The following is a 16,515-nucleotide window of genomic DNA, read 5'->3' as shown; positions in this document are numbered from 1 at the left end:
AGGCAGGTGGATCTCTGTGAGTTCAAGGCCAGCCTGGTCTACAGCACTAGTTCTAGGACTGACTCCATAGCTACTGAGAAATCCTGTCTAGAAAAACCAGGAAGAAAAAAATACTTGTTTTATAACTAGATCTATTGTCCCATGAGGACTGTAAGACACTTAAAAGCCTACTTTGTTCCTTTTATTTAGATTAATTTTTCCTCAGTCTAAGACAATCTATACATAATTAGTTCATTTTTATCTCAGAGCAAATTTAAACTAGACTGAATGTTTCTGTAAATGAATTGTAAGTTAAAAATTTTACAGATATGTACAAGGACATAGTCACAGATGTTTAACCAAGGTTATTAACATAAAGCACCCTAAAATATTATGTCAATTTTTTCTAACTAAACTTGGCCAATAACATAGGTCAACGGCCATTATTTTTTAATTTTTTTAACAACATTCTACATAAATTTTAACCTCAGTTTATGATATAAAACTCAAGTTTCAGCTAATTGTTTATTGTTTAGGTCCCAAATAACAATTAGTCAATTAACCAAGTCCAAAGAAGGTTAGTCTTATGTCCAGCTACTGTGGTTAAAGTTTCACAATTAGCCAGGACTATAAAGGATGGTCTGGCCCTGTAGCCAAAATTATAAGGTTCCTTCCTTTTCTGTGTTCTGAAATTACAAACAGGATAAGGGAATATATTTTTAGGGTTGAGATGTTTTCAATACCATTGCCTGGTTGCCTGGGAAGGTGTCAAGCACCATGTCCCTGACTATGCATTATCATGGTAAGTGGCTGGCTCCTTATCACTTACCCAAGGAAAGTGTTTTGACCATAAGATGTAACTCTTGTAGCCATTTTTCTAATTGTCTCAAGTCTCCTGTAAAAATATGTATTTAAGCTGGGTGAACAAAGAAACATTGAAACAAGAGAATTGAAACAAAAAATTGGAACTAAAGAGAATTAGAGACAATTAGAGCAGCAAAATAGTAAAAGAAAATGACCCTCAAATCCTGTATGTAAGTCTTTACCCCTCAGATAGACAACCCTTAAGTTCAGTTTCACTACGCTGTTACCTTTTCTTCGAACCCTGGTTGTAGCCTTGAGAGCTGGTCTCTTGGGCTGTGGTACCTCCTGTTAGAGCCTTTACCGTGATGAAATGCTGAGAAAAACTGTAGATGGCTGGGGATGCAGTTCAGAGAGTAGACTGCTTGCGTGGCATGCACAAAACCCTGAGTTTGATCTCCAGCCTCAGATAACTTTAGAATAGTGGGGCATACCTATAATCCCAGCATTTGGGAGGTAGATGGAAGATCAGAGGTCATCCTTAAACCTCTTCTTGCTGTCACCCTGTGAATTGTCCCTTCACAGCCTCTTCATGAAGAAGGTTGATTGTAGTGATGATAATTTTGTCTCTAGTACGTTAAGATTGGACAGACAGGGGTTGGAGAGCTGGCTCAGGTTAAGAGCACTGACTGCTCTTCCAGAGGTCCTAAGTTCAAGTCCCAGCAACCACATGGTGGCTCACAACCATCCGTTATGAGATCTGGTGCCCTCTTCAGGTGTTTAGACATACACAGATGCAGAATTATATACACATAATGAATAAATAAATCTTAAAAAAAAGAAAGATTGGACAGACAGACAGAGCCCAGGGTTTTGTTCCACAGTCATACTCAACATTTATTAAAAAAAAAAACCCTGAAGAGTTTTTTGCACTGTACTGGCTGGTTTTGTGTGTCAACTTGACATGAGCTAGAGTCATGAGACGAAGGAGCCTCAGCTGAGGAAATGCTTCAGTGAGATCCAGCTGTAAGGCATTTTTTCATTTAGTGATCAGTGGAGGAGGACCCAGCCCATGGTGGGTGGTGCCATCCCTTGGTGGGTGGTCCTGTGTTCCATAAGAAAGTGGGCTGAGCAAGTCATCGGAAGCAAGTCTGTAAGCAGCTCCCCTCCGTGGCCTCACCATCAGCTCCTGCCTCCGGGATCCTGCCCTGTTTGAGTTCCTGTCCTGACTTCCTTCATTGATGAACAGGAATGTTGTTGGAGTGTTCTCACAAGCACACAGAACTCTCCTCACAAAGCTTCATTCCTGGACCGTGTTCCAACAATCACCCAGTGACTTCTTTGTTGCTAAATTATGAAGCCTTTTTAAAAAGCCTTTTCCCCTTTCTTAATATAATCCCATTAACACAGACCTGAACTATCTTCCCCAAGTTCTGTGACAACGGCCTTAGCACTCTGGCAGGTTACTCCCCCATCATAGGCTTCAGTGATCTCTCTCTAGGTTTATGACCTCCACCACCTTCCCTTCCTTAGGTCTGGGGATAAAACTCAGGGTTCTATGTATGCTTTAAGATACTGCTTGGGAGCTAGTGAGATGGCTCAGTGGGGAAGGCCCCTGACACCAAGCCTGACCACCTATTCAGTCCCTAAAGCCTATGTGGTGAAAGAACAGAACCAACTCCTGCAAATTATCCTCTGACCTCCACATGTGCACACCACTTAAGCGGTTTGTTCTCTCTAGGTAAATAAATGAAAACAATTAAAGATACTACTTTGGTATGTGCCTGTAAAAATGTTAATGTTTGCTAAAGATTCTACTCTGGTGTCTGCCTGTAAAAATGTTAATGTTTGCATAGATTTCCTATGGCTATCAAAACTATCATCTCTATAATCCTAGCATAAGACGGCTGGGGCAGGAGGATCACATGCTCGAGGACAACCTGGGCAACATAGTAAGACCTTGTCTCAAAAAACACAAACAAACCTGGTAAATAACCAGCATGTAGGACAATTTCCAGCCTCCCTCAGAGTTTACAGTGTTGCCCTTTGTGCCACACCCTGTCCCTGATGTCTTTCAACCACTGATCTCTTTGTCCTATTGTTACTTTTCCAGAATATTTGGGGTATATGAGTGTGTAGCTTCTGGGGGACTGGGTTCTTTTTAGTTAAGCTTCACCACAGGGACAAACAGGCAGAATACTTGTATTTGTCATCTTACTACAAACAGTATGGAGCATGGCAGTTTGGTATAGCCTGAAGGTCTGCCTGGTCCTCCTGTAGTTTTCTGTCATCCTGGAGACAGTCTGTCTGTCATACCTTCTCTTAGGGTGGGTTCGCTGCAGAAAACAAATCCTAGCCATTGTATGTTGATATATACCAGTTTTCCTCTGAAATTTGAACTTATCTCAGATATGAGGAACATATAAATATAATCCCATGAATACTGCGGTTAAATTTAACTCTGTATTCTAAAATATCCATCTCTATGTTTTTGGAAAGTGTCCTGATTCTTATAGCCGTGTAGCCTTCATCTTTCTAAACTAAGTCATGATTTGGTGTCCACTAGTTTTCTTTGAGATAGTAGACATGTAGCTCTGACTGACCTTGAACTCATAGGTATTCCTTTGCCTCCTGATGCTGAGATTAAAGGTGTGCACCACACCTGGGCTTGTTTTGTTTGTTTGGGTGGCAAGTTCTCACACTTGCAATCTTCCCATCTTAACCTTCTGAATGCTGGCATTGTAGGCTTGTATTTAAGGGGATTCAAAGTGGGTATTTTAAAAAGTGTGTGTGGGCTGGGCATTGATGGCGCATGCCTTTAATCCCAGCACTCAGGAGGCAGAGGCAGGCGGATCTCTGTGAATTCGAGGCCAGCCTGGTCTCCAGAGCGAGTGCCAGGATAGGCTCCAAAGCTACACAGAGAAACCCTGTCTTGAAAAAACAAACAAACAAATAATAATAAATAAAAAATAAAAGGGTTCTGTGTGTGTGTGTGTGTGTGTGTGTGTGTGTGTGTGTGTGTGTGTGTGTGTCCTTTAGGAGGCAGAAGAGGGTTCTGATCCCTTGGAGCTAAGTTAACATGTAGTTGCTAGCCACCCAGTGTGGGTACTGGAAACTGACCAAGGATGCTATGCATCAGATACTCTGGAACACTGAGCTACCTCTCCAGCCCTAGTATTCAAATTTTTACATCAGTACATTCACGTAACTCCTTTCTGAATAAAAGAAAGTGCTATGCTTTAGGGGATATCATATATTTTATTCATTTAGAAAAATTACATGGCAGTATTAAATGAATTTCTTTTATAATAGCAATCACCTTCAGAAAATTGCTAATCTTTTTCCTTGTGACATCCAGGCTATTTCTGTTCATTTTAATGTTTATTTTTACATATTTGCTTAATCGCCTATTATGTAAATATATTTATATTTTGGCTTTAGAGTTATTTTAGGAACTGCTAAATAATATTTAGAGCCTGCCATGTACCAGGCATATGCAAAGCATTCTTACTTGTAATCTTTCACAATGAGAGAGCACTTGCCTATTGTGCTTGAGGCTCTATGCTCAATCTCCACCACCACAAAAAATACAAAAGACAGACAGAAGACATGCATATACTGTTGGGGCTGGAGATGGAATCAGTGGTAGAGCACAAAGCCCTGGACTTGAACCCCAGTGATGAACAAACAGGGAAGGGCAGAACTCCTAGATACTCTTGTGACTGTCTTCCAGAAGAGGCTCAAAGGACTCTTTGCCTAAACATGCTTTCCATTTTCTTTCTTCTAAAAATATATATATGCATATACATACATATGTATTGTTTCTATATACATGTTATAAGATGAAAAATCTTAGTTGTTTTCAGTTTCATGTTTACTTTATATAATTTTGGGCATTACTTTCAGTAAGTCAGTTATCTGATTTTGTCCCTGGTTGACCTGGAGCTTGCAGCAGTCCTGCCTCTGTCTCTAGTGATGATCTTTAGTTTTGTTTTTGAGACTTCTGACCTCAAATATACTATATAGCTAAGGGTATCTTTGAACTTCTGACCCTCTGCCTTTCCTCCCAAGTGCTGGAATTCAGGGGTGCACTTGGCATCCCCCCCCCAAAAAAACAGGGTTTCTCTGTGTAGTCCAGGCTGTCCTGAAACTCACTCTGTAGACCAGGCTGGTCTCTAACTCATAGAGATCCACCTGAGTGCTGGGATTAAAAGTATGCGCAGCCACCACCTGGCTTTTTTTTTTTTTTTTTTTTTTTTTTTTTTGAGATGGCCTTATAGCCAAGTTAGTCTGGAACTCTGTTCAAGCTGGCCTCAAATTCAAACTCTTTCTTCATCTGCCTCCTGAGTGCTGGGTTTAGACATATACCACTAAGCCTGGCATCTGGTATATATAGTTGTGTTTCTCTTTTTTAGATTTTTACACTTTATTTGATGTATATGAACGTATGTGCACCACATGTGTGCCGGGTGCCAGAGTTGGTGAGAAGAGGGCGCTGGACCCCCTGCACCTAGGGTCACAGATAGCTGTGAATCACCATGTGATGCTGGAAGCCAAACCCAGATCCTGTGGCAGTACAGCAATACTCTTAACCTCTGAGTCCTTTCCCCAGACTCAAGTTTGTTTGATTTATTTGTTGCTGTTGTTGTTCTTATTGCTGGGGTTTTTTTGTTTTTGTTTTTTGGTTTTTGGTTTTTTTTTTTATATATATATAAAGATTTTATTTATTTATTATGTATGCAGTCTTCTGCCTGCATGCCAGCAGAGGGCACCAGATCTCATTCAAGGTGGTTGTGAGCCACCATGTGGTTGCTGGGAATTGAACTCAGGACCTCTGGAAGAACAGTCAGTGCGCTTAACCTCTGAGCCATCTCTCCAGCCCCTTGTTTTTGTTTTTGTTTTTTGTTTTTTTGTTTTTTCAAGACAAGGTTTCTCTGTGCCTTTGGAGGATGTCCTGGAACTAGCTCTTGTAGACCAGGCTGGTCTCAAACTCACAGAGATCCACCTGCTTCTGCCTCCCGAGTGCTGGGATTAAAGGCGTGTGCCACCAACGCCCGGCTACTGTTATTTTTAATGTAAGGTCTCTCTATGTGACCCTGTTTGTAATGGAACTGTCTCTGTAGGCCAGCCTGGCCTTGAACTCAGAGATCTGCCTGCTTCTGCTTCTAGAATCCTGAGCCATCGTGTCTCTACTTCTCTTTTCTTTCTTTTTTAAGATAGTGTCTATGCAGTCCTGGCTGTCCTGGAGCTCACTTATGTAGACAAGCTGGCCTCAAAGTCACAGAGATCCTCCTGCCTCTGAGTGCTGAACTTAAAGGTGTGCACCACCACACCTGGCCTTTCTCTGCTGTTTTTCAATTTGAATATTGAGTGCAGTTTTGTGTTTTTATAGGTTTGGGACCTGCGTCAAAACAAGTTAACCTATACCATGAGAGGCCATGCAGATTCTGTCACCGGCCTGAGTTTAAGTTCTGAGGGATCTTATCTCTTGTCCAATGCAATGGACAATACAGGTAACTTTGGAGAACAAAGCTGTTCTTGGGCTAGTGTCTGTTGACCCTAAAAGGGAGGAGGAGTTGGTATTAAATGAAATGCATTGGGGAAGCAGTGATTGGACTCAGCTAGTTAAACTATCTACATTCAGACTAGATTACTTGAATTTGATCCTGGGACTCGAAGGCAGCTGGGCAGTGATGTTGCACACTTTCAATCTCAGCACTTGGGAGACAGACACAGGCGGATCTCTGGGTTCAAGGCCAGCCTGGTCTATAGAGTGAGTTCCTGGACAGGCAGGGCTGTTATACAGAGAAACCCTGTCTCAAAAAGAAAGGGGGAGGGGCTGGAGAGATGGCTCAGAGGTTAAGAGCACCGATTGTTCTTCCAGAGGTCCTGAGTTCAATTCCCAGCAACCACATGGTGGCTCACAACCATCCGTTATGAGATCTGGTGCCCTCTTCTGGTGTGCAGATATACATGGAAGCAGAATGTTGTATACATAATAAATAAAATCTTTTAAAAAAAAAGAAAGAAAGAAAGGGGGGATTAAAAAGAGCCTTAGCAATTAGTATTGTGTTGTATTGGTCCTCCTCATGAAGGAGACAGTATTTGTTACTGACATGGAAGCTGCTGGCTCATAGTTGTGTTTGTTGCTTGACTGGTTTGGATTTGCTTTGTAGTGCGAGTCTGGGATGTCCGGCCCTTTGCTCCCAAAGAGAGATGTGTGAAGATATTTCAAGGAAATGTGCACAACTTTGAAAAGGTGAGTGGTACCTGCCACGGGGGATGATTTTACTATCCATTTGATCTGAAGAAACTTTTATAGTGATACTAAGGATAGAGAATTGTTGACCCACTGAGAATGAGTGAAGTCTGGTAACCAGCATCATTGAAGCTGCCCTCTCTCCTGCTCCTGCCTCCCGTGTGCTCAGATCCCAGGAGCATGTCCCCACCCATGTTGGACAAGGCAGCCACACGGATAGATAGCACTGGGGCCAGTCCTCTTTGGTAAGACTTCTGACTTCAGTACCTCCCTAACAGGGCAAGCCTGGCTTTTTATTCCTTGGAATCTCAACCCTGTAAATCAGTATCTGTGGGCCCTGGGCTCACATCGCTGTTACCCAGATGCCAGCTCTTAGAGTCCTGGGTCTACACCCATTCCTCTTGTTATCACAATGGCCTGAGTTCAAGAGAGTTTTTCTGAAACCCTCACGTGTCCAGTCAGCTCTTTTGGAAAGGATTCTTCTGTCATTGAATTTAAGAGAGATTAATGATTTTCTTTTGAGAGTTCCCTGAGATTGTTTTGCCTTATAAATCAAATCTTACTTTTGTTGGGTTTGGCGTTTTTTTTTTTTGTTTGTTTTTCTTCAAGATAAAGCAATAAAGAATAAAAACAAAAAAATAGGATAAAATTTTTAAATGTTGTAATGAGGATCAAGAGAAGTGGAGCAAAGGGAGCCAAGTCTTGTTGTGGGGCTTGTTCTTGATAACTAGGGTTAGCATTTCTGAATCTAGTTTTTGTGTAGTATAAAGTTACAAAGTGGGCTGGAGAGTTGGCTCAGCAGATGAGAGCACTGGCTGCTCCTGCAGAGGACCTGACTTTGGTTCCTGACAACTGCATGGCAGCTCACCGTTGTCTTTAACCCCAGTCCCAGGGGATTCGACCTCTTCTGGCTTCCTCAGTCATCAGGCACACCAGACATACCTGCAGACAAAACACCTAAAATAATACACATAAAATAACAGATAAATATTTAAAGGAAAATAAGTAAAATTATAGAGCATGCTGAGAGGTTTTTTTGTTTTTGTTGTTGTTTGTGGGTTTGTTTTGTTTTGTTTTGTTTTTGAGACAGGGTTTCTCTGTGGCTTTGGAGGCTGTCCTGGAACTAGCTCTTGTAGACCAGGCTGGTCTCGAACTCACAGAGATCCATCTGCCTCTGCCTCCTGAGTGCTGGGATGAAAGGTGTGTGCCACCACCGCCCAGCCTAGAGCATGCTGTTTTGAGCAGGGCTATATTAGCTGATGTTTATTCTGGGGAGACACTCAGTCTCCTAGAAAATTTAGTCAGTTGACTCCTAGTACAGCAAGAGCAATTTGGCATATTAACTGTCCTGTACATTCCTGCTCATTACAGAACCTCCTCCGGTGTTCTTGGTCACCTGATGGAAGCAAGATAGCTGCTGGCTCAGCAGACAGGTATGGGTTCCTGGGTATAAGGTAGAGAATGATGTGGCTATTCAGGTCTCACATTTAATGCAGGGATATGAAGACAACAGACATATTTGATGCCATCTGAAGGACTTAAAGCCTGTGTTGAACAGAGTTGTCTGTCTCTGTTTCCATTTTAGACTGTTGTAATCTGTTGGAAACTCATAATCTCCCAGCTGTCCTGGTCTTTTGCCATGCTTTACTCCATTCGATACATTTGAGACTGTCCTCTCTGGCCATCCCAGTGCTGCACTCTCAAGGAACTGTCAACCTCCCTTGCGCATCCTCACTCACCCCGGGTTCCCTCTCAGACCTCCCTCTCTACTCTAAGACTCTGGGTCTTCCTAGTAACGACTGCTATATCTGACCTTTCCCTGGTACTCTCTCCCCCTTTGTCTCCTTAACATAGCACATTGCTCTTTGCTGTAGTCACACTTCATATGTCTAACTTTTATTAGCATTTCCCCCTCGTACGTTTAGACAAGCATATTGGGATATCCCTATGAATTGCTCTCAGCAGTCAGGGGGTGCATCTTGACATTCTCTGTAAACTCAGGTACTGCTAGTTGATGCTTGAATTGTTATAATCACTTGCTAACAATTATGAGAATGAATTCCTAGGTCAGAGATGGCAGTCAAATTCCACCCTTTGTGTCAACCCAAAATTGGGTTGTAGCTGCCAGTGTTGAAGATGATTCAGAGCCAGGTCTGGGCTCAGTAGAAAGTGCCAGCATTGCTGAGTGAAGTGGGCTGCATGTCGTCTGTTGTGCCAAATAGGCCAAGGCTTTCTTATGTGCAAACTTAAGCTGGTTCAAGGCCTTGTGTTGTGAGTGAGAGACAAGGGAGAAAATATACCCATCAGATGCTGTTGTTCATGTACTAGGGAGGAAATTGGGTGCAGTAGGGATTCTGGGGGCCAAGGACAATGGGCTTATGGGGACTCCTGGAGACCCAGTGGTAGAGGCCTGTAAACCAGGTTGCTCCCTAGCTCATAGCTTTTAGCACACTTCAGGATTCTCTTTGGGGACATGCTTGAAAACTGTTTTGTTTTGTTTTCAGGACATGATCTCCATATATAGCTCTGGCTGTCCTGGAACTCACTCTGTAGACCAGGATGACCTTGAACTCACAACGATGTATCTGCCTCTGCCTCCCAAATACTTGGGTTTGAAAGATGTGTACCACTACACCTGGCTTATGCTTGGAAAATTTTATGTCCTTTTTTCTACCAAACAAGTTTAATGTCAGGAAAATTGGACAAGTATTCAGGCTGGGACAAGTGGTTACCTAAAGGAAACAGTGCTATATTGATGGTTTGCCTCTCAGAAGCTTAGAAAGCCTACCTTTAAGAGTTTAAGAGATTTTCTATTGAGAAAAAGAAAATTTAACCCCACCCCTACCCCTTGGCACCTTGTTGGTGTTATTCTTTTATCAGCTAGGGACAAAGCAAATGGTAATCCTTTGTTCATCCTAGTTTGATGCCTGGCTTGGTGGCCAAAGCTGTTTCATACCTAGAGCACATTAAAAAACAGACAAACAGAAACTTAGGAAATAGACCAGGGAGACTTTCCTGGTGTTTGTTTGCCTGTAACCCAGCACTCAGGAAACTAAGGCAAAGGTCAGAGTTTGAGGCCACTCTGGACTGTATAGTGAGACTGTCTTTTTTTTTTTAAGATTTTATTTATTTATTGCCAATATTTATTTATATGCCAATGCTTTGGTGGGCTTTTTTTTTTTTAAGGTTTTATTTATTTATTATGTATACAACATCCTGCTTCCATGTATATCTACACACCAGAAGAGGGCACCAGATCTCATAACGGATGGTTGTGAGCCACCATGTGGTGCTGGGAATTGAACTCAGGACCTCTGGAAGAACAGTCAGTGCTCTTAACCTCTGAGCCATCTCTCCAGTCCGAGACTCTGTCTTTTAAAACAAAAACACACAAAGGAGTTTGCATTCTCACCGAGTGGAAAGCATTCTTAGTAGTTTTATATCATTTTCCATAGAGATGGTATATCTCCCCTATATAATTGCATCTTTTTTAAATTGTTTTAAATTTATCGTTTTTTGAAAGATTTATAAAAATAAATTCATCTAGGTCTTTTCTCCAACTATCCACCGTGGTGGATGAATGAAGGGCCTGAGCTAATGGGGTTAGCTTGTTAAACAACTGCAATAAAAGACTTCATTTGTTCCAAACGAATGGGGTCCTTGCTGCAGCTCAAATCCTCGAATCAATAAAGAAAACTGTGTCCTTAAAAAATTTTCATCTAGCTATACCTACCTACATGAATGTCTGTGCAACACTGGCAGGTGCCTATGGAAACCAGAAGAGGGTTTTGGATTCCCTGAATCTGGAATTACAGATAGTTGGTTGTCAGCCACCATCTGGGTGCTGGGAGTCAAACCCTGGTCTCTAGAAGAGCAGCCTGTGCTACTAGCCACTGACCCATCTCTCTGACCCCTAACTATATCTTTGTTTTGTTTTGTTTTGTTTTTGAGACAGGGTTTCTCTGTAGTTCTGGCTGTCCTGGCACTTGCTTTTTAGACCAGACTGGCCTCAAACTCACAGAGATCCTCCTGCCTCTACCTCTTGAGTGCTGGGATTAAAGGCATGTGCCACCACTGCCCAGCTAATTGTATCTTTTTAAAATTATATCACGCCGGGCTGGAGAGATGGCTCATAGGTTAAGAGCACTGACTGTTCTTCCAGAGGTCCTGTGTTCAATTCCCGGCAACCACATGGTGACTCACAACCACCTTGGATGAGATCTGGTGCCCTCTGCTGGCATACAGATAAAAGACTGTATACATAATAAATAAATAAAATCTTAAAAAAAAAAATTATATCACATCTTTAATCCCAGTTTGGGGGGTGGGGCAGAGGCAGGCAGATCTCTGTGAGTTCGAGGCCAGCCTGGTCTACAGAGCGAGTGCCAGGATAGGCTCCAAAGCTACACAGAGAAACCCGTTCTCAAGAAAGAAAAAAACCAACAAAATCATTGCATAAGCTGTTTTTCTGACAACAGTTTTTTCCCAACGTGAGCATATTCTGATTTTTTTGTTTTTTTAAGACAGGGTTTCACTATGTAGTCTTGAGTGGCTTCAAACTTGCTGGGTAGACCAAGCTGGCCTTGAACTCAGAGAGAGAGATAGAACCGCCTGCCTCTGCCTCCCAAGTACTAGGACTAAAGGTGTGTGCTATCATGCCCAGCACATTTTCTAATTTGTGATGTCCTGGCCCCTCTTCTTCCTCACCCTTCTTTACATGAGGGTGCATGGCTGGGTCAGAAGGAAGGCTGTCGCCTCTGCTGGTCTTGGCAAGATTTCATAGGCCACCTCGACAGTTAGCCTGAAGTTAGCAAGCAGTTCTGTTACATAAGTAGCCTGGTTTCTGCGAAATGTTGACATGCCCAAATGTGGAGAGGACAAGGAACCCCTCTAAATTTAGCATGTAATTGGCAGCCATGAAGAGTGAGGCCTTGAAGTAAACCCTTGGAGATCCAGGCTTCTGCCGGCTTCTGTGTACTTGAAAGAGAATATCCACCTCAGAAAGCCACTTTCCAGCCGAGTCTGGCTTTAGCAGATTTCCCCTTTTTGCTTACAGATCGCTTCCTCTTGGGCACTTTAGTCCTCCACAGCCCTGTCACGAACACTAGCCAGGCTGGACCAAGAGGATTCGGGCCAGCCTGCTGACATGTGGTTCTAGCTTTATAATACTTGTACTCATAATAACAACAGCAATCATTAATTCTGTGTGCCAGACACTAAATATATTCTCATTTTTCTCAAAAAGCTATAAACTCCCTTTTTTCTCCTTTACTGTAACAGAAGAAAGAAGCCTTTGCCTTAGCTAGTGAATCGCTGCCCTGGAGCTCACCCCAGCTTCTCTGATTCCAGTGCTATCGGTCTTCCACTTTGCCCTTAGTGGGCTGTGAGGGATAGGGGTTTGTTCGTGACAGAAAAGAGGGCATGAGCACCAGCTAAGAGGCAGAGATAGGTGGGGTTCTGCTTCTTGTCTAGAACATTTGAATTTAGAGATAGGGTAGCCTCAAATTGACTGTGTGGCCAAGGATGGTTTTGAATTCCTTGTCTTCCAGCCTGCTCCTTCCAAGAGCTGGGTTTATAGGTGTGTGCCAATATGGCCAAGTATTCCAGAATTTTTTTTTTAAGATTTACTTATTATGCATATAGTGTTCTGCCAGCATGTATGCCTACATGCCAGAAGAGGGCACCAGATCTCATTATAGATGGTTGTGAGCCACCATGTGGTTGCTGGGAATTGAACTCAGGACCTCTGGAAGAGCAGCCAGTGCTCTTAAACCTCTGAGCCATCTCTCCAGCCCTGATCCAGAACTTTTACTTACTTGCTCTGGAACCTTGACTGTGAGAGCATGAGGGTGTAATTAATAAGCCCGGTTTGCTTAGAGGGTATGGGGCTTTAGAGCATCTCACGGTATATCCTAGGCTCCTCAAACCCATGATTCTACTGGCCTCCTTCCCAGTGCTGGGATTGATGATACATATATATATATATATATATATATATATATATATATATATATATATCATATACTTTTAGAGTGAAAGTATACATAGGTTTGTGCTTCCCCCCACCTCCATGTTTGCAGCCTGTTATGAGCAAGCTGTGTCAGTAACATAGATATGTTTGTCTTTCTATGATTTCAAAATTTGTAAATTCTGTGAATTACAAATTCAAGGGCTATATCAATTTTGTTGGTTTCAAGCCATCAGATATTCTTTACTTCACTTGGTACAGCCCTGGTTTCTAAAACCCAGAGCATAGTTCAGTAAACAAACATTCCCATTTCACTTTAAGACCCAAGTGTCCTAACCCTACTTCTAAGGGACCTGCACTTGTCTTTGTGGCCCCTTGCAGGTTTGTGTACGTATGGGACACCACCAGCAGAAGGATCCTGTATAAGCTGCCTGGCCATGCTGGCTCCATCAATGAAGTGGCTTTCCACCCTGACGAGCCTATCAGTAAGTCCACATCTGCCCTGACTGCTCTAGATGACAAAGTGATCTTTGCCTGGGGACTTGGGGGCACAGAGGCAGGCAGGGGACAGTTATGTGAATCCATTTTGGTTTCAAGGTATTTTGGTGTAGGTTTTTTTGTTTGTTTTGGATTGATTTTTTTTTTCCTTTTCTTTTTTTTTTTTTTTTTTTTCCTTTGGAGGGGTGGTGGTTTGACATAATAGAAGGTAGTTGTCAGCATAAAAGGAGATGCCAGTGCTATAACAACCTAGGGTTTTCTTGTTACACTCATACTCAGGTAAAATTGGAACACACACACACACACACACACACACACACACACACACACACACACACACACACACACACACACACACAGAAACCTCTGTATAGCCCTGGCTGTTCTGGAACTCTGTAGACCAGGCTGGCCTCGAAATCACAGTGATCCACCTGCCTTTGTCTCCCAAGTGTTGGGATTAAAACTGAAAGTCTTATTTCTCCAGCTAGAATCTTACTATGTAGCCTTGGTTTGGATGGTGTTCACTGTGTATCCCATGCTGGCCTTACACTTGAGGGAATCCTGCTACCTCAAGCTTCCAAATACTGGGCTCTTCAGAGGAACCCAGCACTTCAACGACAGGAAGGGATCTCGGAGAGTCAGTATGAAGCAGTGTTGCAGTTTATTTCAGGAAAATATACTCTGGATTTAAGTGGGGCTTTAAGAGAATAGCCTAGAGTGGACACAGGCATCCTCAGGAGGATTGCTGTCATCTATAGGACAATCTTGAGATTGCTGTCCTGGATGGTGGGTGGCATCACCTCAGAGAAGGCTGGCTAGGCTCTTGGAGTTCTTTTGTCACTCCTCAGTTCAGGTTCTCTCCATGACTTAGTCTCTTGGAGTGGCAGGGACTGTAGACAAAAATGACTTATGAATATTTAGAATAAAATTATAATAAATTTGATTAGCTAAGCCAAGTAATAGGCTTTAAATTTAAAGAAAAAAACATGTTAACTTTCTCCACGACTTTCTAGAACACGAAGAAGCACATTGACCACGTGGGGTAGATGGAGGTGGAGTTTCTGTCCTGCCTGGTCCCTCAGCCGTTCAGTCCCAGATAAGCACACAGAGGCTTCTGTTAATTATAAACTGTTTGGCCAATAGCTCAGGCTTCTTATTTGCTAGCTCTCTCTTAATAATTAGCTCATTTCTATTAAACTATGTATTGTTACAAGGCTGTGGCTTACCCATAATACTCTCTGGCATGTTATTCCTTCTGGGGCTACTTGGCCTGTCTCTCTCTCTCTCAACTCACTCTCCTTGTTCCTCCTCCCTGCCTGTCCATTGGCCGAAACAACTTTATTCATCAACCAATAAGAGAAACATATTCACAGCATACAGAGGGACATCCCCCATCAGGTGGACACTTGTAATCCCAGCCCTTGGTGGGCAGAAGCAAGAGGATTACTAGAGGCTTAAGGCTAGCCAGGGTACATCACAGGTTCTAGATCAGCGTGGACTGAATAATGACTGTCTCAGAAACCTTGTCTGAGAAAGCCCCAGCTCCAAAAACTGCTCACACACCTGCACCTGTATGTGTGTGTAACTGGCACAGACATGGACAAGGAAGCTCTTTTTCTTGGGTCTGACTTAGGAGAGCATCAGGATTTTAGCCCGGTCATGGTTCCCATAGCACAGCCATCCTCAGGATTTCAAGAGGACTTGGATTGAAAAGCCAGGCTGCAATTTCCTGTGTGTAGTGTTTAGAACTGAAGCGCTAAATCCAATTGCTCTTATATGTCACAATTGTCTCTTGACACAGGGCTCTCTAGCCACAAGTGTTCCCAAGCCTTCATTGTCTCCTGTCATTTTCTTTTCCCTCAGTCCTCTCAGCATCCAGTGATAAGAGGCTGTATATGGGTGAGATCCAGTGAAGATGTGGATGGAAGGCTCCCAGGCTGTGTGACCTGAGACTCCAGCTGCACGACTGGCCAGAGTCAGATGGTGTCCCGGCTGATCTGCCTTCAGATGACAGTCACTAGCAAGCAGCTGGGGGTGATGGCCATACTCCAGCAACCACTTGTACCCCATTTACCAGAACAACTGTGGCCTCTGGTACCACTTGCCAGATTTCAGGGATTGGTCTCTTTTTAAAAAATAAGATTTCTTCAGAGGGACAAACATTAGTTTGAGGTCTCCTGTTTTTTAATCTATGCTGGAGACAGGAAATGTCAATTGAAATGTGTTAGTTGGATTTGTTTTCTGTTTTATTTTAAATTGAGTAACTGGCTTGTATATTTTTCTTTCTGTGTTTGAGTATTTTGTATTAAAAATCCAAACAGATACCTTTTTGCAAGAACCCTGTGGCTGGGATTTCTTATTTCTTGCTGTCTTTTCTGAGGCTTGATTGCTGTATGTCAGAGCAAGCATATGTCCAGGAGATACAACCCATTTATACTTCAGAGACGCTAGTCACTTAGAGCCCCCCCCCCCACTTCTGTTTTTAGGTTTCCTCACTCCTGTGAAAGTGACATGGTATAATTATCAGTAGCTGTAACTACAAGCGGAGCATGCACAAAGGCAATAAATGAGGTCCAGAAGAGCCTGGCTCTTGTATATTTGGACACAGTCTCTAAACGGGGTCTGTCTGCTCTGCCTTCTGCCCAATGCACTTTTCTTATCAGCAGGAGCCCCTGTGCCCGGGGCTCCTGGAGTAGGCAGAGCTGTGACAGTTCCAGTTGGTGCTCTTGGCCAGAGTGTAACTTCACCAGCAGCCCAAATGGGAGATGGATGTTTTCATAGGCTTTGACCATGGCATTTTCTGAGGCTTATGATCCTCTTTACTTGTCTGACTTTTCCTGCTCAGACAGAGATGTTAAGAAATGCTGTCGTGTGCCTTCTACTAAGACTGGTTCCTACCTCCCTGGGGTCTCTGGTTGACTGTCCAGCACACAGGCAGGCATCTGCTCCTAGGAAGTAGAATGTGTATCTGTGGAACTTTCTATTTCTAAGCAAAACGTCTTTCTTCAAC

The 16,515-nt window shown here is 42.9% G+C and overlaps 1 protein-coding gene and 1 pseudogene across 1 annotated transcript in view; both read left to right on the top strand.

Moving 5' to 3' along the window:
- Positions 1–15,843, top strand: part of Snrnp40 (small nuclear ribonucleoprotein U5 subunit 40) — a 32,881-nt gene extending 17,038 nt beyond the window's left edge. Inside the window, exons 6-10 of the mRNA XM_027399436.2 lie at positions 6,173–6,293; positions 6,957–7,039; positions 8,411–8,472; positions 13,389–13,492; positions 15,369–15,843. Of these exons, the coding sequence (XP_027255237.1) occupies positions 6,173–6,293; positions 6,957–7,039; positions 8,411–8,472; positions 13,389–13,492; positions 15,369–15,418 (420 nt within the window). The 3' untranslated portion in view covers positions 15,419–15,843. The remainder of the gene's footprint in view (positions 1–6,172; positions 6,294–6,956; positions 7,040–8,410; positions 8,473–13,388; positions 13,493–15,368) is intronic.
- Positions 9,876–10,008, top strand: LOC113833924 (annotated as a pseudogene).
- Positions 15,844–16,515: the final 672 nt, after the last annotated feature.

Source organism: Cricetulus griseus, chromosome 2 (assembly GCF_003668045.3).
Source record: "Cricetulus griseus strain 17A/GY chromosome 2, alternate assembly CriGri-PICRH-1.0, whole genome shotgun sequence".
Classification (NCBI taxonomy): Eukaryota; Metazoa; Chordata; class Mammalia; order Rodentia; family Cricetidae; genus Cricetulus; species Cricetulus griseus.
Note: the sequence above shows the minus strand (reverse complement) of the source record. Positions and strands in the feature narration are given on the sequence as shown.